At 36.0% G+C, this 23,223-nt stretch overlaps 1 protein-coding gene across 2 annotated transcripts in view; it reads right to left on the reverse strand.

The window, feature by feature from the left end:
* Window positions 1-2,875: 2,875 nt before the first annotated feature.
* LOC107653682 (calcipressin-1-like) overlaps window positions 2,876-23,223 on the reverse strand; it is a 24,994-nt gene continuing 4,646 nt past the window's right edge. The window contains exons 1-4 of one of the 2 annotated variants that reach the window (XM_016440477.1): window positions 11,700-11,953; window positions 10,162-10,335; window positions 4,859-5,018; window positions 2,876-3,869 (exon numbers count right to left, since the gene is read on the reverse strand). In XM_016440477.1, the coding sequence (XP_016295963.1) occupies window positions 3,697-3,869; window positions 4,859-5,018; window positions 10,162-10,335; window positions 11,700-11,786 (594 nt within the window). In that variant the 5' untranslated portion in view covers window positions 11,787-11,953 and the 3' untranslated portion in view covers window positions 2,876-3,696. Of the gene's footprint in view, window positions 3,870-4,858; window positions 5,019-10,161; window positions 10,336-11,699; window positions 11,954-23,223 lie in introns of those variants that run through there. The other variant, XM_016440476.1, reaches the window with a different exon arrangement.

Below are 23,223 nucleotides of genomic sequence, written 5' to 3' on the forward strand. Positions count from 1 at the left end.
CACTCAAGATGGGTTTGGTGCACACATGAGTAAAAAAGTACTCCATGTGTACAGTGAAATGTACTGCTGGATCTTTAATGTTTTTGGTGTATTTTTCTGCCGGAGGTCCTGGACATCTTGTTTAGATATGTTGTGGGCCTATTTTTTCTGTCAGAGATCCTGGATATTTTGTTCAGACTCACAGCATCGTGGATTCTATCAAATAACAACAGATAGAAAACAATTAAAAACTGACTGTCCATGCTAGAAATCTTACAATGGACCATGGTTGGATCTTCCGACAGGACAATGATCCACAAAAAAACATCAAAAACAAAAATGGGTCACTGAGCACAAAACAAATATTCTGCCATGGCCAACCCAGTCCCCTGACCATACTAAATGAGTGAGGTGAACTGAAGAGGAGAAGCACTAACATGGAGCTGGGAATCTGAAGGTTCTGGAGTGATTCTGGATGAAGGAATGCTCTCTGATCTCTTATCAGGTGTTCTCTAAACTCTTCAGGCATTATAGGAGAAAACTGAGAGCTGTTATCTTGGGAAAAGGACGTTACAAAAAGTATTGAATAAAGGGTATGATTAATTGTGGTCAATGTGTATTAGAGAAAAAAATATTTATTTCATAATGAGATTTTCCCTCAATTGTGGTTCCATTATTGTCAGCATTAAGTCTCAGAATGATTGGGTGGGCTATATAACAGTTTTAATGGTCAAGAAATTACTTCTCTTTAAAGGGGTGGTTGACTGGTTTTTTTCTAGTCTTGATTGTGTTTATGGGGTGCAGTCTAACATGTGTTCATGCTTCGTTTTTTAAAAAACGCATTATATTATAATAATTATAATTCCTAACCATTGTTAAATGAAATAATCTATCTATATATTATTTTGTTATATATTATATAGTTTTATATACAGTATTTTAATTAACAATACATGATAATAATAAAAAATATTATATTTGTTCTACTGCCTCATAAAAATGTCACAAAGCAAAAATATTGAAACTTAATACATTTATTATAAATTGTCTTTCTTTGATTTGGGGTGAAATAACAGGATTTGCTCTTGAATTATAGGAGTATTTCAGGTTTCAGGAACATACACATTTAGAAGAAGCTCTAGAAAGTTTAAAGCATCATTGCCTGATGTATTTTGCTGTCCTGACGTCATTCAAAAGCAATTTTAATTATGAATCAGATCATTCTTAAGCTACTGATCCTGCATTATCATGCAGAAAATAAGCAACAGTGAATGACAGAGTGACTGAATCTGATGACATTTGGTTCATATCAGCATTATGCTTAAAGAAATGAGAAATGAAAGCTTGAAATTCTCCAACTTGGAAGATTTTTTTTATTTTATTTTTTTAAATCTAACATTCAACAACTGCATTGTATTTGCATACTAAATTTGATTGGTCTTCGCATTGGTTTGAGTCTTTAGACCTTTGACAGAATATCAAATCAGATGTGGTTTAGATGAATTTTCAAAATGAACAAATAATGAAATCTAGAGTCAAGTATTATTGAGTTTCTTGCAAGACTTTAAACAGATCTATGCCTCTATGCCAGATCCAAGTAAATGATGTCTATCTATCAGCTGCTGAATGAGGTTATACAATACAAACCCATCATCTGTCTGTCAAAGATCGGTTCGTAGGACATAAATAAACGCTAGATCCAGTTCTTTGGTCAAGATAGTTTTATTAAAGGTAGGTTAATGCTTCCTCCTTCCATATTCTTGCTACCTAATGAATAAGATTTGTTGTTGTTGTTGTTGATAGAAATCCTCGAGCTTTTTCAAGATATTGGCTACATTCAAATACATCAAATATACACAGTATGATATAGTTGCTTAAAATCACTGGTTGACAGTTGAAAGTCTCCTAAAGTAATGGAAAAGAGGACAACATCTCCAAAGACAGTAGAGCACAACAGCGGTTTATTTAACAAGCCAAAGAGCACAACAGTAGACCTCTACCAGAGAAATCACATTCATTTTCTCCAAAGAAGGTTGTTAAGTGATCATGTGTGCTTCTGTGGATTTATTTTTAAAAAATCATCCAGTTTAATTGCTAAATCCTACACCAGATGAACAAAGATTCATCGAAAGTCGCTGTTATTATGAAAATGGGAATCACAACGAAACGGATTAAAAGCGACCACTCACTCCCATGATGCACTGCAAATGACCTACAAGAAAAATCTGTTTTAGTTTGTATACTTCAAAATTTCACATATGTGTTACTTATCATTTTTTTGCAACTGTTTGTAATTTGTGATTTAGCAATTTCGGAGTGATTTGTTTTCCCCATGTATAGTAAATATTTTTATTTTATTTATACAAAGAGCCAATGATTTATATTCAATATTTAATTTATTTTAGTTGACTTTATTTATAAATACAGCCAATGATTTATTTCACTGTAAAAAGTTTTTTTCTGGAGTTCATTTTACAAGAAAAACACTTTCCAGTTTTTCTATGTCAAAAGTGCACGTTTAATTTAATGTGTTACTTGCTGTTTCTTTGTAAATGTTTGTTAAATATAATAGCAATTTCTGAGTAAAAATTGTTTCTACACCAAATTTGTTCAACGTACAGTCAATATTTTTGTTTTATTTAATTCTATTTTTTTTATACATACAGCCAATGATTTACATCACTACAAAATTCTTTTTTTCTGCAAGTTATAATTAAAGATTTTTGGAGCAAATTTGATAAGAAAATACAATTTTTAGTTTTGCTACTTCAGAATGTCACATTTAATGTATGCGGTTTCTTTTTAATTGAGAAATTTACTAGGAATTTATGAGTGAAAATGTTTTTTTTTTTCAATGTATAGTCAATATTTTTACTTTATTTATACATAAAGTCAATGATATATAGTCAATATTTTATTTTATTAATATTGACTGTCATTTTTTATTATTTTAACATATTTATGTCATTCACAAATATTCATGGATTGATTAGTTTGACAGAATTTAAGTACACAGTTTAGTTCAAGTGTCTTTTTAACCAATTTACAAATACTTTTTTTGCATAAATGAAACGTTGTGAATGATGGAGAAAATGAATGGGAAAAATACTTGCATTATTCAAGGCGGAAAATGTCGGCAGTCACAGTTGTGCTCTATATACAGAGACAAGTACTTCATGTTGTTGTCAGTTTACCACATTATAAGGCTCTATTTTTAAAGTGCACAATACTTGGAGGAGCTCGTGAAGAACTTCAGCAACAATAATAATGACTTTTCAAAGACTGTATGAGTGCTTATCTGACTAAACGTAGAGACGATACATGATGACGATGAGTATATGTTAGTGGCCCCGAATGATACACACTTCAGACACAATGTTCAGTTTGTTTGTGCTACACAAAAACCTTCTGTAAATCAGATTTTTCTGTTGCTTTTCTCTCGGATTATTAAAATACACAGTTGTGACGTCAAGCAAATAATGACATTCATAAGACAAGAGAAACTCTCCCAAGTCCTCAAAGTCTCTGACTCCATCAGAGATGGATGTTAAGAAATGAAACACGAGATTATGAGGATGGTCTACTCCCTGACTAACTAGGAAGAGGATTTGATGCTCGCCGATCTCCCCGGTGGTGAGGATGACGAACTGCATGACTGCATGTTTCCTAGTAATTCCCGTGTTGGTTGTGAAGAATAAACGACCCAGAATTACCCGCTCACTGGTTCACGGATGGGACATAGTCCGGGCGACGGGTCTGGATGATCTTGGGACGCATGCGTTTGCTGCTCTCTTCAGTTTCATCTTCGTCGTCTGAGCTGTCGTCCTCGCACACGTGTACGATCACACTGGGTGTGTTGGTGGTTCCAGTGTGGAGCTCATACTGCTCTCCTAAAAATGCATGCAAGCGTCACGTTACGGAAACACAGCAAGTTCTACCAAGTAATATTGTACAGATACAGATTTCTTTATGTTTTTGAAAGTTTCTGCTCACCAAAGCTGCATTTATTTGATCAAAAATACAGTAAAACTAATATTGTGAAAACATATTTCAATTTAAAATAGCTGTTTTCTATTTGAATATATTGTAAAATGTTATTTATTTCTGTGATGCAAAGCTGAATTTTCAGCATCATTAATCCAGTCTTCAGTGTCACATGATCCTTCTGAGATCATTCTAATATGCTGATTTGCTGCTCAAGAAACATTTCTGATTATTATCAATTTTGGAAACAGTTGTGCTGCTTCATATTTTTGTGGAAAATGTAATGCACTAACATTGAAAAAAGAAATTACTTTTGTTCAGCAAGGACGCTTAAATTGATCAAAACTGAAAGTCAAAACATTTGTAAGGTTACAAATGATTTCTATTTCAAATAAATGTTCTTTTGAACCTTCTATTCATCAACTAATCCTGAAAAATAAAATGCTTTCCACAAAAATACAAAGCAGCACAACTGTTTTCAACATTGATAATAATCAGAAATGTTTCTTGAGCAGCAATTCAGCATATTACAAAGATTTCTGAAGGATCATGTGACGCTGAAGACTGGAGCAATGATGATGACAATGCTGACATTTTACAATATATTCACAGAGAAAACGGGTATTTTAAATTGTAATAATATTTCACTTTTTTACTGTATTTTTTATCAAATAAACGCAGCCTTGGTTAATTATTCCAAACTTACACTGGTCAACAGTGTAAATGGATTTACTGACACTTTTGATAAATTTAATGTATCATCGCTGCATAAAAGTATTATAAAAAATCTTACTGACCCTTACTGACTGCATATGTTGTTGATATATATAGTTCAGGACTCAAAAAGGCTTTCAGTCTCAAAGTATACCATGGAAATGAGGTAAATAGGTTATACCTGGTCCTAGTTTAGACACGGCACACAGCAGGTCATAGTTGACGACTGGCATAGCGTCCTGCGACTGTGCCCAGCCTACAGGGGGTGACGCCGGAGGAGAGATGAGGAACTGCTTCTCTGGTTTAGGAGGCTCAAGGCGAGGACTGCCGATATGTACCGACTGTATGGTAGAAGAGAAATAAATGGAGGAAACAAAAAAAAAATCAGAAAGAGACAAAACATTTGCATTTATATTTCAGATAGTTTTATCCAAAGTGACTCACATTGCACTCAAGATATACATGAGCAATATCACACAAGTAGTCGTGCGATATGGCTGTATATCAGCATGGCTGTGATTCGGTTGTAGGTAATCACAGTGTGCCGATATACAGCCATATCGCACGGCTACGAGTGTGTGATATTGCGTTTATACAACAGTTCGACCACACGAGAATGTAAAATAGAAAAGGAACAACAACGAAATGTCTTTAAAACCTCTCTTTTGTGCAGAACTACTTCCTTCCGCCACAGATTCAAATCTCAGTTTGACAGTTCAACAGCTGTTCAAGATCCGTTACTAATTAGAAAACGTCACTTCAGAACTAGTAACGAAGGAACATTGAGTTGCTTTATTGAAAGCTTGAATTACTGTATTAAAAGCAGCGTATTATGTTGAGTCGAGTATTATGAGAGATGGACTGAGCGAGTGTGATTACCTGCATCTGATACAGCATTCATTCTTCAGCTCAATCTCATATTCAGCATAAAACATTAGTTTGAATGTCCGCTGAGGAAAGCGATATCTTTGTCGTACTATCCTTTCATCTGGTTGATTTCCGATGACAGCGTTGCTCACTGCATATGTCGGCTGCGTCATACAAGCTGTTGTAGAAAGTAAAAATAACTGTCTTGTTTACAACCCTGTTTCAGTCTCTTTCAATATCAAATTCTTTACTGTTGACTCACTCGCCATCTAATGGTGGAATGATGTAACTGAATAATATTTAATAAACAACAACAGCTTTCATAAAATTTTGCAAGCTAGGCAATTCAGTCAAAACTAGTACAAAGGCAGCGCTCTGATATATAGCATTAAAGGGATAGTTCACCCAAAAATGAAAATTACCCCATGATTTACTCACTCTTAAGGCATCCTAGGTGTATATGACTTTCTTCTTTCAGACAAATCCAATTAGTTATATTAAAATGTTCTGGCTCTTCCAAACTTTATAATGGCAGTGAATGGGTGTTATGTTTCAATAGTCCAAAAGAAGTCCAATAAAGCCTATCCATACATCATAAAAAGTGTCCCACATGGTCTCACAGGGGGGAATGGGGTGAATAAAGGCCTCCTGAAGCAAATCAATGTGTTTTTGTAAGAAAAATATCCATATTTAAAACTTTATAAACCGTAATCTCTAGCACCCATTCACTGCCATTATAAACTTGGAAGAGCCAGGACATTTTTAAATATAACTCTAATTGGATTTGTCTGAAAGAAGGAAGTCATATACACCTAGGATGCCTTGAGGGTGAGTAAATCATGGGGTAATTTTCATTTTTGGGTGAACTATCCCTTTAAAATTACATAGCAAATAACGTGACGAGATTTTGCCCTCAGTCAAAACTTAGGGTGACCATGTCTTCTTTTTCCTCAACATGTCCTCTTTTTGGACCAAAAAAAAAAAAAAAGTGTCCGACCGGGATTTCTAAATTGCTCAAAATGTCCGGGATTCGCCTTTTGCTTTCTACAGTCACCATTCATTGTGTGCGTTTTTGCAAACTTTATGTATTAAAGTTCAATAACATAGTTGTATGGCTGTGAACACGTCAATTATTTAAGCCACGCCACGGCATCCCCTCAACCCCACCCCCCAGGCACCCTAGCCAAAACTATTTGCTCTGGAACAAATAATAGATTAATGAGACCAAAGACTGCCCGTTTTTCAAAAAAAAAATATATATATCTCATGTTTAACCACTATAGAGACATCAGAGACATCAAATTCTAGAAGAACTGGCCGAGGTGAGGCTGCTCTCTGCTGGTTCATGAGTGTTGAATGGCCGCTGATGCCCTGGAGCTCATCTCCGAAAATGTTGAAGCAGATTTTCAAATAGACATTATCTTTATTATCAAACTGCATATTTGAAGTCTAAACGTACATTCTTGTGTAAATCTTAAAATTACATTCTGTGACACAAAAACAGTATTATTTATTAAATTATAGTGGATTTGGGCGTCCTCCATGACACTCGCTGTGAGAAATACCGCAAGCGGAGTGATACAAATGGTTAAACGATTGGTGTTCTGATATCACTTGAATATCGCACTCATCTCAGCCAATCAGATTCGAGAACCAGAAAGAACTGTTGTATAAATGTTTATAGTTCATGCATTCATGAGAATCAAATAGTGGTGCAACGGATCACAAAACTCACGGTTCGGATCATATTACGGATTTTGAGTCAAGGATTGGATAATTTTTCGGATCAGCAAAAAAAAAAAAATTTGGTGTAAGCTTACTTTACCTCTTTCCCCTTCCATTGACGAGTTATCTCGTCTTTTACAAGAAAATGCTTCCCCGCCAAAGATGAGTTTTTACGGCTTTCTGTGTTTTCACTGTTATACACTCGGAGGCACTATTACACATCTTCTGAACGAGTACAAAACCTCCCGAACAAAAACACACGTGAACAGGACAGAGAAACGAGCGATCTCTTATCTAAACAGATGCATAAGTACTTCTATACCACAGCAAAAACTACAAGCTTAACTAATAAAGTTAAACAAGAACAATTACACAAATTACAAGCATAGATGAATTCAACAAAACACAGTTACAAATGAAGTCAGTAACAGTAGCATTCAGGTGCAGAAATATAATAATAAAGTGTAAAATAACACAATAGTGCTCACTGCACAAGTTAAATACAGATTAATCTTTGTTAGAGCTGTGGTGTTATATGATTAGCAGAGAGAAACAGGTATTTATTGGGTGCTGTCTCTTTAAGACCAGATGCATGGACATAATACTGACACACATCCGTTTTTCTTCTCAGCTGTTTACGTTCACTTAAGACATAACCGACTGTGTTTACTACAATACTTGCCAAAACGGGTATTTTAACATAACTTTGTGTGTATGTGAAAGAGGAATCAATTCGCTGTTCACGAGGTGTCTCTCTGCATGTGCGCGCTTCGGGTGTGTGCGGCAGCGGCTGAGCGCACAGAAAACAAGTGCGTGAGTTAAAACTGCTTGAATGTGTAAACTGGCAAGACAAAACATGTGCAAATGATAAACTTTAACTCTATGATGGTTAACTTAACAGTTAATTCGCGAATCACATGCGTGCCGAACCGTGCAGCCTGATCCGTACGGATCACGGATCAACTACGTACGATCCGTTGCACCCCTAGAATCAAACCAAAAAAATTTAAATGTACTCAACCTCAGACCATCCAAGATGTAGATGGGTTTGTTTCTTCATCTGAACAGATTCGGAGAAATGTAGCATTGCATCACTTGCTCACCAATGGATCCTCTGCAGTGAATGGGTGCCGTCAGAATGAGAGTCCAAACAACTGATAACATCATCACAATAATCCACACGACTAGTGGTCGACCGATATGTGTTTTTTGACAGCCGATGCCGATATCTTGAAAAGCAGGGTGGCCGATATAATTTTATTTATTTTAATTAATATTCAAGAAATTTGAAATAATTTGAAAATTGATTAAAAAAAAATATGTGTAAAATAAACATACTTATACTTTAGATGACAAAGTATTTTTCACAAATAAATAAATATTTAATAAAAATATAATTAAAAAGGAAGTAAACACTGTAACCAACAGGGCACTCAGTATTCTGGGAAGTTTGTGTGCATTGGGAATCATATTTTTTTTCAAATAAAGCCAAGGTAACACTCATTTTACATGCAGCACACAGTGAAAATTACATGAATATGACAGTGGGCAAATGCATAAAGCACAGCATAATTTGAAATCACGAGTTAACGATCGCGCGTCTTCAGTAAAGCTGAACTCTCCTCCTGTCAGCATTCAATTCACACGGACCGACCTTCACGCAGAGAACACACGATCATGCAGGATACAAATGCACACTTCACACGATCTTACAGCTGGATTCGACTAAGTTTGCAAGGTTTGCGAAATTAAATGTTCATTATTCATTCAAAGATTTGTTTAAATTATATAAATGTGTATTTGCTGAATGCTGACGGCAAACGAGAAAGTATTATAATGTTTGCCTTTCTATTACTACTAATAAAATACTTTGTATACATTTTAATTCCTTTGTTTAACAGATTATTAGACAGAGCTGTTAACGACGACAGCAAACAAGAGAGAGAAATTAATGTGAGCACTGTATGCTCAGGTGCTGCCGTTCTCGGCGGCGTCAAAATAAAAGTCAGTCGTGCCGTCAAAATAAAAGTCCAGCCTCGAACGCATCGACCAAACAGAAAAACTTACCGGCCGATGCCGATATTTGAAAAATGCCAAATATCGGCCGATATATCGGCCATGGCGATATATCGGTCGACCACTACACACGACTCCAGTCCATCAATTAACATCTTGTGAAGTGAAAAGCTGCATGTTTGTAGGAAACAAATCCATCATTATCCGCCACTTCTGGCTAAAATATGAGTTCATAATCTATAATAACGTTTCCTCTAGTGAAGAAGTCCATCCCCTGTTGTCCTCTCACATCAAAATCCACCCACATATTTGTTTAGAGCTTTTCTGGACTATTTTGGCTTGTAAATGGTGCTTGATCTGTGCATATTTCTCTCCGGATTCAGACGAGACAACTTTCTCACTAGAGGAAGCATTATTATGGACTATGGACTCGAATTATGGACAAAGTTTTAAAGTTAAAACATTATAATTATGGATTTGTTTCTTACAAACATGCAGCTTTTTTGGCCTCACACGATGTTAATTGATGGAGTCGTGTGGATTATTGTGATGTTTTTATCAGCTGTATGTACTCTCATTCTGACGGCACCCATTCACTGCAGATGATCCACTGATGAGCAAATGATGTAATGCTACAGTTCTACAAATTTGATAAAGAAACAAACTCATCTACATCTTGGACGGCCTGAGGGTGAGTACATTTTTAACTAATTTAATTTTTTGGGTGAACTATTCCTTTAAGATGCAAGACCATGAATCTTTGTTTGTAAGACTATATAATTAATAAACAGTTTTCATCACTAAACAAAAAGTATCATGCTAGTTTTTAGAGTAACTTGGAGTACCACGTAATACTTCTTTGTTAGGGTTATTTACCTGAGCAAAATACAGACGCATCTCCTTTCCATTGAACTCACTCTTATGGAGTTTGACTCTGGCCTCGGCTGCTGCCAACACATCGGTGAAGTTGATCCGAACCCGTCTGAAGCTTTTAAAGAATTGGAAGGACGTGCCTGGATCAAACGCACGGAACAAAGCCTCAAACTGCTCCTGATAATGCAAAAAGAGGAAAAACATGTCAAATAATGGGACGGAGATGAAACTAGACAATCACACTTGCATTTGATGGAGAAATACAGAAAACTACGTAATTTCGTCCATGAAACACTATTTACAAAAGGGTTTTGAACATCATGTATGAAAGAAAACAACCTACGGGCCTCAATCATGAAAACCGAGTAAAAGTAAAACTTGCGTAGATTGAACTGAACATGTTCATTTACATAACAATGATTTTATGACCAAACAAAGAAAAAATCCTATTGGAAAAAAAAAGCCTGGCCAGGTAAAACCAGCAAACCACCTTAGGCTGGTTTAAGTTGATTTCTTTAACAGGGCACTGCTGTTGCAAGCAAGAAATTCAATATTTATTAAGACAGTAACATTTCTGTCATCTCACTAAATATTGGATTTCTTGCTAGCTACAGCAGCATGTGGGATGTTATTTAATGTGAAGAATTTTCATTTAGACAAATTCATTCCGCTTGAATTTCATGAATGAGGTCCAACATACTCTACTATTCAAAAGTTTGGGGTCATCAAAAGATTTTTGATGTTTTTAAAAAAGTCTCTTCTGCTCACCAAAGCTGCATTTATTTGATCAAAAATACAACAAAAGCAGTAATACTGTGAAATATTTTTTACAATTTAAAATGCTGAATTTAAAATGCTCAAAGCTGAATTTTCAGCATCATTACTCCAGTCTTCTGAGTCACATGATCGTTTAGAAATCATTCTAATGTGCTGATTTGCTGCTCAAGAAACATTTCTGATTATTATAAATACCGAAAACAGTTGTGCTGCTTCATATTTTTGTGGAAAATGTGAATCAGTTTATTTTTCAGGATTCAATGATGAATAGAAATTTCAAAAGAACAGCATTTATTTGAAATAGAAAGAAATATTTTGATCATTTTAATGCATCCTTGCTGAATTAAAGTATTAGTTTCTTTAATAATAATTAAAAAAATTATACGAACCCCAAACTCAATAACACAAATCAACTGATTAAAACATGTAATCAAAGCATTCTGTTTCAAGCTTCAGGCCTCTAATCCTTTTGTTGCAGCCAGGTAGTCTCTATAGCAAACAGGCCATTAAAAACAGGAGAGCTGGAAAAGTAAGAACTGAAGATCAGCAGACCAACATGGCCAGATTATAGTTTAGGCATTAGCGTCCTAAGTATGAAATAAACCAAATCTTTAACCTTGTGGAAGACCAAATGTAAAAGCAAAAACAACAACAAAACAATGCAATGCTTAGTTTAATGTAAATTAGCACCAGAACCTGAAAGAGAAACGCATCCGAATGTCAATAAACCTGGACTTGACCACGTCATTAATGAACAGTCTTACCCGAATCTGTGGTCGACTGAATGTCTCATGGTCCACCGGTGTGGCCACCAGGCAGTAGCTGTTGCACTTTGTAGTCTTAAGATGCATAATTCAGTTTCAGTAGAACGAGAAACTCTGTAATGAAGCCCGTGCAAATTACATGCGATTACTTCACCTCACGTGCCAGCAGAAGTTTCTAGCGCGCAATCAGCAGTGCTGTGAGGTCACGGCTTTACTCGCAGGTTTATCTGCTGCTGCTTATAGCAGAGCTGATAGTGTTGAGCACCTCTTCCTCTCTCTCTTTACATTCCCCGCCTCTTCCTCTCTCTCTTTACATTCCTAACCTTCAGCCCCTCCCTTCATTCCTCTCTTTCTCTCTGTTTGTCTGTCTCTCACTCTTCATTGCTGACTAATCCTAATGAGGAACTGGAAACTCATGACATCATTCAGCTATGGGCCGCAGTCCAACATCATCATCTCTCCCTCCAGCATGTTTCCACGAGGCCTGGGCAATCCTATTGTCTCTCACTTTTCCATTAATATGTCATTTAAACATTTAAACATTTTTAATATCATTCATTACCATTATTTGACAATGTGACGTTCCTACTGCACAAAGTCTCATCTGTTTCACCTGACACCAAAAGTATTTCACAATAACCTGACTACAGTAGTCAGATTATTGTGAAATAGTTTTGGTATCAGGTGCAGTTCCTGGTTCCCAAACTGTAAAAATGGTTGTTAACCTTACCATACATGGCGAAAAACTGTAAATGTTTAACATCACATTATATGTCATTTTACTTATTAAATACTGTCAAATTTATGGCTTTCCAAGTGAATTACCATATAATTTACAGTAAAAGGACATTAGCAGAGAAAATGGTAAAAACTTGTTAAAAACCTGTTAACTGGTTAACCAAGTAAGCTTATCATATACGGTTAAAATCAGTAAACTGTTTAACATGACATTATATGTAATTTTACAGTAAAATACTGTCAAATGTATGTTTTTTTTTTACAAGTGAATTACTATATAATTTACAGTGAAAAGCAGTAAAAAAAGATTCCAGAAAATGGTAAAAACCTGTCAATTGGTTAATTGTAAGTAACCCAACCATAAAAAACTATAAATGGTTTAGCATTGTATTTTATGTCATTTTACTGTAAAATACTGTCATTTTTGCCCCAAGTGAACTACCATATAATTTACAGTGAAACAAAGTAAAATGACATTCCTATAGAAATCCCTGGGATTTTTGCAATTGCTACATTACATGGTGTCGTGTGTTATCCTGATGGTGTTTTGTCTTTGTGTGTATGCCACCCAAAATACTCTAGCACACAGCAACCATCCAGAACACCCTAGCTGTGTACTCTGATTCATCATATGCCTTTCTATTGTACCACCTGTAATATTTTTATGGTGGTTATCAGAACTACTACTATATATATTATATATAGTATACATGCTATATTACATTTTTTCATGATTTTCCAGGCCTGGACAAGAGAGTTTTAAAATCCCCTGCCATTTCTCTGTTTTCAATGACCGTGGGAACCATTTATACCAAACAGCAACAAAAAACAAGCTGAATGTTGTGAACTCATTCTTGTTTGTGTATGTAAATGTGTTGATGGTAAATACTGCATGGTTAGACACAAATCTTGTTTAAAGATTACACTGATCAGCGGTTTGACTACATGCTCTGTATGTTCACTGTGGAAGGATGGTGCATCTCTGACTCAATGGAAAAATGGAAATATGAAACCGAAATAAGGTGATGGAAAAACTGCAAAGGGAAGGAGACTGTAGATGGGTGTTATGCAAAGACAAGTGGAGGTGAGACAGTGGATAGTTGTGCTGATATGTGACCAGTAGTACACATAAGCCCCCAGATGATATTTATATCCAGCTGCTAAACAAAAGAGCATGATGAAGTAACACATGAGCCATTTACATTATCTACAGTAGCTCCATGAAAGTATACAGACACTTAAGCTTCTTCAAATGGCAGTGCTTTAAATGTTTTATTTTGTGCAATTACATTACATCAGATTATGATTCTGTTAATAATTTCTGTACAATACTTATTCCTATACATGTTTTTCTTTAATGTACACTTTCACATTTTTTGTTTTTTTTACGATAATGATATTTTATTTAAACTGCATAGCAACTAGGGATGTGCGCTACGACTAGTCTAAAATTAATAAACCCTCAGAAAACAGGCCAAAAAAACCCTGTGTGCATATGAGATTCATGTGAAATACCTTATTGACCCGAATAGAAGACAATGTTTTTTTCTTGGAAATACATCTGAAAAAACGCGGTCGTCTTATATTCAGGGTCTAGACTTTGACAGGTCAATAATACACCCACAACAATAGGTTGCGCCAAATCAGGGTCGTCTTATATTCGGGCCAATACGGTACTTAATCTATGAATCAAATAGAAAAATAATTCTAGATACCTTATTATCCGAATTGTTATTATTTTCCATAAAACGGTTACTGTTTACAACACTGACAGCAATAAAAATGGCAGACGGGCTGAATGAAAATGCACTTGAGGACAAGCAGAAATACAGCAGTTACCATGGCTACCCCAGTAAACAAAGCAGAGCTGTGCTTATAAACAATATTTATACAGAGGTAACATAAAAAAAAAATGTTAATGAACCCTTTCCGAAGAAAGTTATTTCCCTTTTATTTATAATGTTTCCCCCTTTAAACCGGTAAAGCCAGTAGCAACCATCCAGAGCAATCTAGCAACTGCTTAGTAACAACCACCCAAAACACCCTAGCAAGCACATAGCAACATCCTAGCAACCTCCTAGAAACCACTCAGAACACCCTGCATAGCACCACCCTAGCAAACCACCCAGAACACTGTAGCAACTACACAGGAACACCCTAGTAATTACCTAGCAAGCACTCAAAACACTTTTGCAACCACATAGCAACAACCTAGCAACTACCCAGAATACCTTAACAAACGCATAGCAACACACTAGCAATCTGCCAGAACACCCTATAAAAAATGCATAGCAAACACCCAAAACATCCCAGCAACAGTATAGCAACATAGCAACCTCCTAGCAACAACCCAGAATATCATAGCAACTACAAAACAACACCTAGCCAATCTATTATCTGTCTTGAGAAACTTTTTGTCTAATGCTTAACTGTTAAGGTCGCACAAAAGTAATTCTGAAGCAGCGTTCAGGCATCTTTACACAGACTGTTTATTACTGCTTATAGGTGGCATAAATTCATTTACACGTAGCTATACTTTGATATATGGGTTGAGGTGGGTCAGAACATGCATAATTTAGTCTGGCTTTGCGTTTTTACTAGGGATGGACGTATCGATTCTAAGTATCGATATATCGATACTGACGCGAGTATCGAAAGTATCGATACTCAAACTAAAAATATCGATACTAAGGTGTGTTTTATTTACAAGTGATTTTGTTTATTTAAAATAATAATAATGTGTACAAATGCATTGAATTGGACGAATAACCTTTGTTCGCAAGTAATTGTGTAGAACAGAAATATTTTCCTGCTCATCTGAACATTTTCACTTGAACTGAAATGTTGCAAGTAGGGCTGGACGATATGGCCAAAATTTATATCACGATATATGACAGAACCAATCCATCAAAAAGAGCGTTCACTCACTTCTGACAGTACATTCAAACAGGGCTGCATTTCCCAAAAGTATCATAAGAAAGCATTAAAGCTTTTGGGAACAGCAGCCCTGAACAATGCTTATCAGAGGACAGAAAAAAAAACATGTGTTTGAGTTATTTCACAATAAACAAATTGAAATCGTAGCCTACATAGTTTGTACAATTACATTTATTTAAATTGAACGTTGAAAGATAATATAGATCATGTTCTATTCTGTAATGTTAATAGAAATCATACACTGTCAGAACAAAAAGGTTGCATTTTATGGATGCAACAGCCTGTCACTGGCAGTCCCTTATGATAATGAACCATGGTTTTACTAAAGTGACCATAGTTCAACTGTAGTATTTGTAGATTTGAATCGTGTAAATAAAAAACACATTTGAACCATGTGTAAACAAAAATATAACCTAATAAATTACAATTAAGGCGTATTGAATGTTAAAATGTGTTTTAAACATAAAGTTAAGTGGTTATCATTACCCATTTTACTCTTAGTAATTTAATAAATTTCATAATTTAAAAGTTTAGTTCAGAAGTATCGTATCGTATCGATATCGACGATACTGCCTTGAAAAATATCGGTATCGTATCGAAAACAAAATAAGTGGTATCGCCCATCCCTAGTTTTTACACTGAATTCTGAGCAGGCACAGAGCAGCCTTGGCTCGGCTGTGAAGATGCCTAACATTTTGTATATATTGTACGACTCATTTATAATGTATATTATCCTGTATTTATTGTACTAAATGCGTAAATACATTCTGTGTGCTGTAGGTACATACTGTCTGGCTTCTAATGCATCAAAATGTTTCATGTTATCTGCCCTGTGGTACATAGGGCCCATAGGGTGACACAATATCTCTGCATTAGCTTCAAAGCTCACATCAAACATATATTCACCTGGTATGAAAGGCAACAGAGAAAACGCAGAACCAAGAGGTTTATGTTGCTGCACTGGAGGAACAGACGCAGAGCACTCATGCATACGGGACTGAGTCAATCCCAGGACAAAAGCCAAGTCACGCGTGCAGCCATAGTGCAGGACAGCTTAAACATTTCCCATGTTGAATGGTAATGGTATTCTCATTTGCACTAGGTTTTCTGACTCTTTAATAATGATTAAGGTGTGGATTTGGCTGGGGCAGAGTTCAGCGCTAGTGTTCAAATATCAGCCAGGCAGACATTTCCATACAGACACAGAAGCAGGCGAAGCTTTACCTTTCAAAACAAATTGGAATAAAGTGAGCTTAAATCTGTAATACTTAACCATAACACATACATGGCAGTTCAAAAGTTTGGGATCAGTAAGATTTTTTGATTACTATTTTTCTAAAATAGTAAAACAAATTAATTCATTCATTCTCTTTCTTTCTTTCTTTGTTTCTTTCTTTCTTTTTATTCAAAAACATTACATTTCAGTCACCTGTCTCTCAAAACAAGGGACAGTTCATTTCTGGCTATCATCATTATTAGACTGTCATGTAGTTCCAAACTCATGTGACTTTTATTTCTTCTATAGGCTATAATGCAAAAGAACTGTACATCAAATATGCCAACACAATCTTCAAATAATTTGAGAGTTAATAAAGGCTTAAATTAAGTTTGCTGCATTGTTAAAGATATTATTTATATATTATTTGTTAACTCACGGGTGCGATGCTGCAACCACATGTGCCACACCTGCTCCACTTTCACTTAAAGGGATAGTTCACCCAAAAATTAAAATTAGCCCATTATTTACTTGCAAACTTGGAAGTTTGCAAGTAAGTTAAACAGCTTGGAAAATCAAAGAGCTGTCACTCATCTCAGTTCTTCGCGGTCTCACAAAGTTCCGTTATATCAAAGTCCCTTTAAGGCAAGTCATGTCACTCGCAAGTGCAGCTCCTATCTCTTTGAATGGGGAAACACTGAATTCTCCAAAACTGTTCGCCAAGCTCACGATTAAATTTCATATTTGAAATCACCAATGAAATCTGACAACAACTGTCTCATAAACGTTGTTTCTTATGCTCCAATAGCGTTAAAAAAGCTTATTTTTCAGGCTAGACCAGCCAGTGCACGCATGTGCAGTCCTAAGCGCACGTCTCAGAACGCTGACTGTTTCTATAGCAACCGGGACTTCTAACGGCAGCTGCAGTGACGCGATGACTATAGCAATCAGTGATTGGCTCTTGCATTTAGAAGGCGGGATTATTCCGCCATGTTGCACGTTGCAGTTTCTCCCATTCATAAGTACAGGAGTGAACCGTCTTTGTATATCTATTGTCTTTGGCTCTGCACAGTTTAGCTCCAACCCTAATCAAACACACCTGATCCAGCTAATCAAGTTCTTTAGGATTACTAGAAACTTCCAAGCAAGTGTGAGTTGGAGCTGGTTGGAGCTAAACTGTGTAGAGCTGCGGCCCTCCAGGAATTGAGTTTGAGACCACGGATTTAAAAGAAAGTATAAAAGGCAAAACCACCAAACTACCAGTGTTACTGATTAGAGATTGGCTCTTTTTCTCAGAAGGCGGAGCTTCCTTCGGTTGAGCGGCCATATTGAGCGTTGCATTTTTCCCCATTTAGAACTATACGAGTGACACGTCGTGGGTATTCTATAATCTTTGGTTATATTCAATGAAGCTCTACATTCCTGTGTACATTTTGTTTCTTCTAATGAGAGGATTCGTGAGCGTGAGCAAAACTGAACAAAACACTGACTGAACAAAACTCCTGCTTTATGAGCGGTGAGTGGATTCTAACGTAAACACCTCTGATTGGCCATTGCGTTCATGAAATCAACAGATATTTCGGTGATTGGCTACAAGGCGTCGTGGAACAGGCTGCGCTCCACATGCCACACAGCGTCGACATGTTAATTGTTAATTTTTAAAATTAGACAAGTTGTGCACTCAGGTAGACCGATTTATTTTTATGTCTGAAGAAAAAACAAAAAACACTTCAAAGCGCGGATTTAGTGTGTGTTTTTGTTTTGTCATCTTAATTAGTTAATTATTTAAGTGAAAAATATTTCGTGTAGGCCTATTTATTTTATTCTTTTTATTTATACTATTTTATTCAGTTTTTCTTTGTTCTCAGAAGTGCTGCAGGTGCGTGATAATTTGACTATGTGTGAGTTCTGTTGTTGCTCTGTTGTTCTGTACCCTGCTGCTGTTTGCACATGTTAAAATAAACCCGTGAAAAAATAAATATTTTTGTAGGCTATTTGTAATGGGTCACAGACACTCATCCATTCTATATTTTTTAATAGGCCTACTAAATTAATAATCTTATAGTAGGCCTATCAGTTAGGCTAACAGTTAATGTTCGGTCGATCGGGAAACCGAAATGAGCATCCCTACATGCTATCTTTACGTCCCTTTGAGCTCTGTTGAATAAATGAAGTCATACGAGTTGAATGACAATTTTCATTTCTGAATGAACTATCCCTTTGAGGACAGAACCACAAGACAAAAAAATGAGCATTCAGAATGTGTTACGCACAAATTAATCACAACATGGATTCAAGAAGATTTAAGGAGCCAAACATGGTACAAAATGACAATGATATTAAAAAGGCTGTTTTTACTGAAACAGCTGTAATAGGATATTTGTAAAATCTGTTTTTGTTAAATGACCAGCTCGCTCTCAGATGTAAAACAGCTAGCCTACTGTAAATGTGAGTATCGCGTAGCCTCCTTATCTGTGTGTTTTCAAAGTCATCATTGAGAAAGAAAACACTTTTATCTGAAAATTTCATAATTTCTCTCAACAATCATATAAAAGTAAAGAAAGTGCTAATAAACCGGTGTGCTGTTTTTAATGAGAACTAGTACATCATAGGTCAAAGCATTGCTTTAACTAACAAAATACATCCTGAAATGCACCTGTTGAATCATCAAACATCAAATTCATGACATAATTTAAATGAGTCACAATTTAGTCACTCAACAGTATCAGAGATATTTAATGATGCTAAAATTAAAGGTAACACAGACATATCTTACAATCATCTCTGCATATAAAACTGAGACATGAAGAAAAAAATGACAGACTTCACCTTTACATCAGATTTGGTCAGTGCTCTGTCTTATGGAAAAGTGCAGCTTGTTGATTTATAATTTAGTAAGCCTGACAGACACCTGGCCTTCAAATTCCACATTTAATCTAAGTTCCTGCTAAAAATAAACCTCTTTAGAAACGGTATTATTACATAATAAGCCTAATTTTAAACAATACTGGGACAAATGTTTCATAAGTGGTTTCAAGAGATACATATGAGCTATATAGGACAGCGATCAACCTTTGACATCAGTGTCAGTGGAAAAATGTAAAGCAACAAATGCTCTTCTTTGCCATGAGAACTGAGAGCTGAGGTCAACGATATTTCTAGGAGTTTGCTTCCTCACTGAATGTCCCTTTGTAGCAGTAAAGCAGGTGTGGAGCTAAAATAAGCCACGGCTTTGTGGAAGCTTCAAACACCCTCACCAAAGAGAGACTCCAACGGGCGATAGTCATATTATTAGAATGGAAAATGAGGGAGAAGTTGGAAAATGGACTGTGTACCAAATCACAGCACTAAGGGCCTGTTTACACCTGGTCACTTCATGCGGTTTCTCTGATCGGATAGCTATCTGATTTGTTAAAACGTTCCATTTTCACTTGGCCACATAAATGTGTCTCCGCAAAATGGATATAAATCCGATCTTCAATTCCTGCACTATATGCAAATTTGATCGAGATCACACGAAAACAACAGATGCGCGCTGCATTTTATTCATCATCAGCTAATTTCAAGATCAAAGACCGCAACAGGGGTCACAACAACTGTCTCATAAACGTTGTTTCTTATGCTCCAATAGCGTTAAAAAAGCTTATTTTTCAGGCTAGACCAGCCAGTGCACGCATGTGCAGTCCTAAGCGCACGTCTCAGAACGCTGACTGTTTCTATAGCAACCGGGACTTCTAACGGCAGCTGCAGTGACGCGATGACTTTACTGATTAGAGATTGGCTCTTTTTCTCAGAAGGCGGAGCTTCCTTCGGTTGAGCGGCCATATTGAGCGTTGCATTTTTCCCCATTTAGAACTACACGAGTGACACGTCGTGGGTATTCTATAATCTTTGGTTATATTCAATGAAGCTCTACATTCCTGTGTACATTTTGTTTCTTCTAATGAGAGGATTCGTGAGCGTGAGCAAAACTGAACAAAACACTGACTGAACAAAACTCCTGCTTTATGAGCGGTGAGTGGATTCTAACGTAAACACCTCTGATTGGCCATTGGGTTCATGAAATCAACAGATATTTCAGTGATTGGCTACAAGGCTCAACGCTGCAGAAACCGGTGTTTTCTGTCGTGGAACAGGCTGCGCTCCACATGCCACACAGCGTCGACATGTTAATTTTTTTAAATAAAAATTAGACAAGTTGTGCACTCAGGTAGACCGATTTATTTTTATGTCTGAAGAAAAAACATGCAGTTCTTCAAAGCGCGGATTTAGTGTGTGTTTTTGTTTTGTCATCTTAATTAGTTAATTATTTAAGTGAAAAATATTTCGTGTAGGCCTATTTATTTTATTCTTTTTATTTATACTATTTTATTCAGTTTTTCTTTGTTCTCAGAAGTGCTGCAGGTGCGTGATAATTTGACTATGTGTGAGTTCTGTTGTTGCTCTGTTGTTCTGTACCCTGCTGCTGTTTGCACATGTTAAAATAAACCCGTGAAAAAATAAATATTTTTGTAGGCTATTTGTAATGGGTCACAGACACTCATCCATTCTATATTTTTTAATAGGCCTACTAAATTAATAATCTTATAGTAGGCCTATCAGTTAGGCTAACAGTTAATGTTCGGTCGATCGGGAAACCGAAATGAGCATCCCTACATGCTATCTTTACATCCCTTTGAGCTCTGTTGAATAAATGAAGTCATACGAGTTGAATGACAATTTTCATTTCTGAATGAACTATCCCTTTGAGGACAGAACCACAAGACAAAAAAATGAGCATTCAGAATGTGTTACGCACAAATTAATCACAACATGGATTCAAGAAGATTTAAGGAGCCAAACATGGTACAAAATGACAATGATATTAAAAAGGCTGTTTTTACTGAAACAGCTGTAATAGGATATTTGTAAAATCTGTTTTTGTTAAATGACCAGCTCGCTCTCAGATGTAAAACAGCTAGCCTACTGTAAATGTGAGTATCGCGTAGCCTCCTTATCTGTGTGTTTTCAAAGTCATCATTGAGAAAGAAAACACTTTTATCTGAAAATTTCATAATTTCTCTCAACAATCATATAAAAGTAAAGAAAGTGCTAATAAACCGGTGTGCTGTTTTTAATGAGAACTAGTACATCATAGGTCAAAGCATTGCTTTAACTAACAAAATACATCCTGAAATGCACCTGTTGAATCATCAAACATCAAATTCATGACATAATTTAAATGAGTCACAATTTAGTCACTCAACAGTATCAGAGATATTTAATGATGCTAAAATTAAAGGTAACACAGACATATCTTACAATCATCTCTGCATATAAAACTGAGACATGAAGAAAAAAATGACAGACTTCACCTTTACATCAGATTTGGTCAGTGCTCTGTCTTATGGAAAAGTGCAGCTTGTTGATTTATAATTTAGTAAGCCTGACAGACACCTGGCCTTCAAATTCCACATTTAATCTAAGTTCCTGCTAAAAATAAACCTCTTTAGAAACGGTATTATTACATAATAAGCCTAATTTTAAACAATACTGGGACAAATGTTTCATAAGTGGTTTCAAGAGATACATATGAGCTATATAGGACAGCGATCAACCTTTGACATCAGTGTCAGTGGAAAAATGTAAAGCAACAAATGCTCTTCTTTGCCATGAGAACTGAGAGCTGAGGTCAACGATATTTCTAGGAGTTTGCTTCCTCACTGAATGTCCCTTTGTAGCAGTAAAGCAGGTGTGGAGCTAAAATAAGCCACGGCTTTGTGGAAGCTTCAAACACCCTCACCAAAGAGAGACTCCAACGGGCGATAGTCATATTATTAGAATGGAAAATGAGGGAGAAGTTGGAAAATGGACTGTGTACCAAATCACAGCACTAAGGGCCTGTTTACACCTGGTCACTTCATGCGGTTTCTCTGATCGGATAGCTATCTGATTTGTTAAAACGTTCCATTTTCACTTGGCCACATAAATGTGTCTCCGCAAAATGGATATAAATCCGATCTTCAATTCCTGCACTATATGCAAATTTGATCGAGATCACACGAAAACAACAGATGCGCGCTGCATTTTATTCATCATCAGCTAATTTCAAGATCAAAGACCGCAACAGGGGTCCGTTCTTCATACGTCGCTAACTCAGCTGGATTTTATTGTTGACGATTTGGCATGATCTTGGATTATTTGGTTCTTCGAAGCTCATCCTGGACTTGCTGTCATAGCAACAGGTCCGTAAGCTTAAACCTGCTCGGGAGCAGGCTTATTTGATGAAAACAGGATTAGATTGCATCTTTTTAAGTTGAATTGATATTTAAAATCTATCCCAGCCACTGCTACTCTATTACATGAGTACCCTACTAATCCGGGGACAATAATTTTAAATAATAATCATTTAAAAATTAATTTGAAAATAATATTATAATGTTGTGTAATCTAATACTATAGGCACAGCCAGTTTTACTCATTAAATGTAATTAATGCTGTCACATAACACATCTGCTTCAAAGATAATATTACATGAATTGCTAATTACAACATTGAAATAAAAATGTAAAGCCTGTACAAATACTAGAAATCGTGAATAAATTATTGGGAATCATGTAAAAAAAATATATATATAAAAAAAAAAAAAAATAT

Source organism: Sinocyclocheilus anshuiensis, unplaced genomic scaffold (genome assembly GCF_001515605.1).
Source record: "Sinocyclocheilus anshuiensis isolate Anshui unplaced genomic scaffold, SAMN03320099.WGS_v1.1 scaffold175, whole genome shotgun sequence".
Taxonomy (NCBI): Eukaryota; Metazoa; Chordata; class Actinopteri; order Cypriniformes; family Cyprinidae; genus Sinocyclocheilus; species Sinocyclocheilus anshuiensis.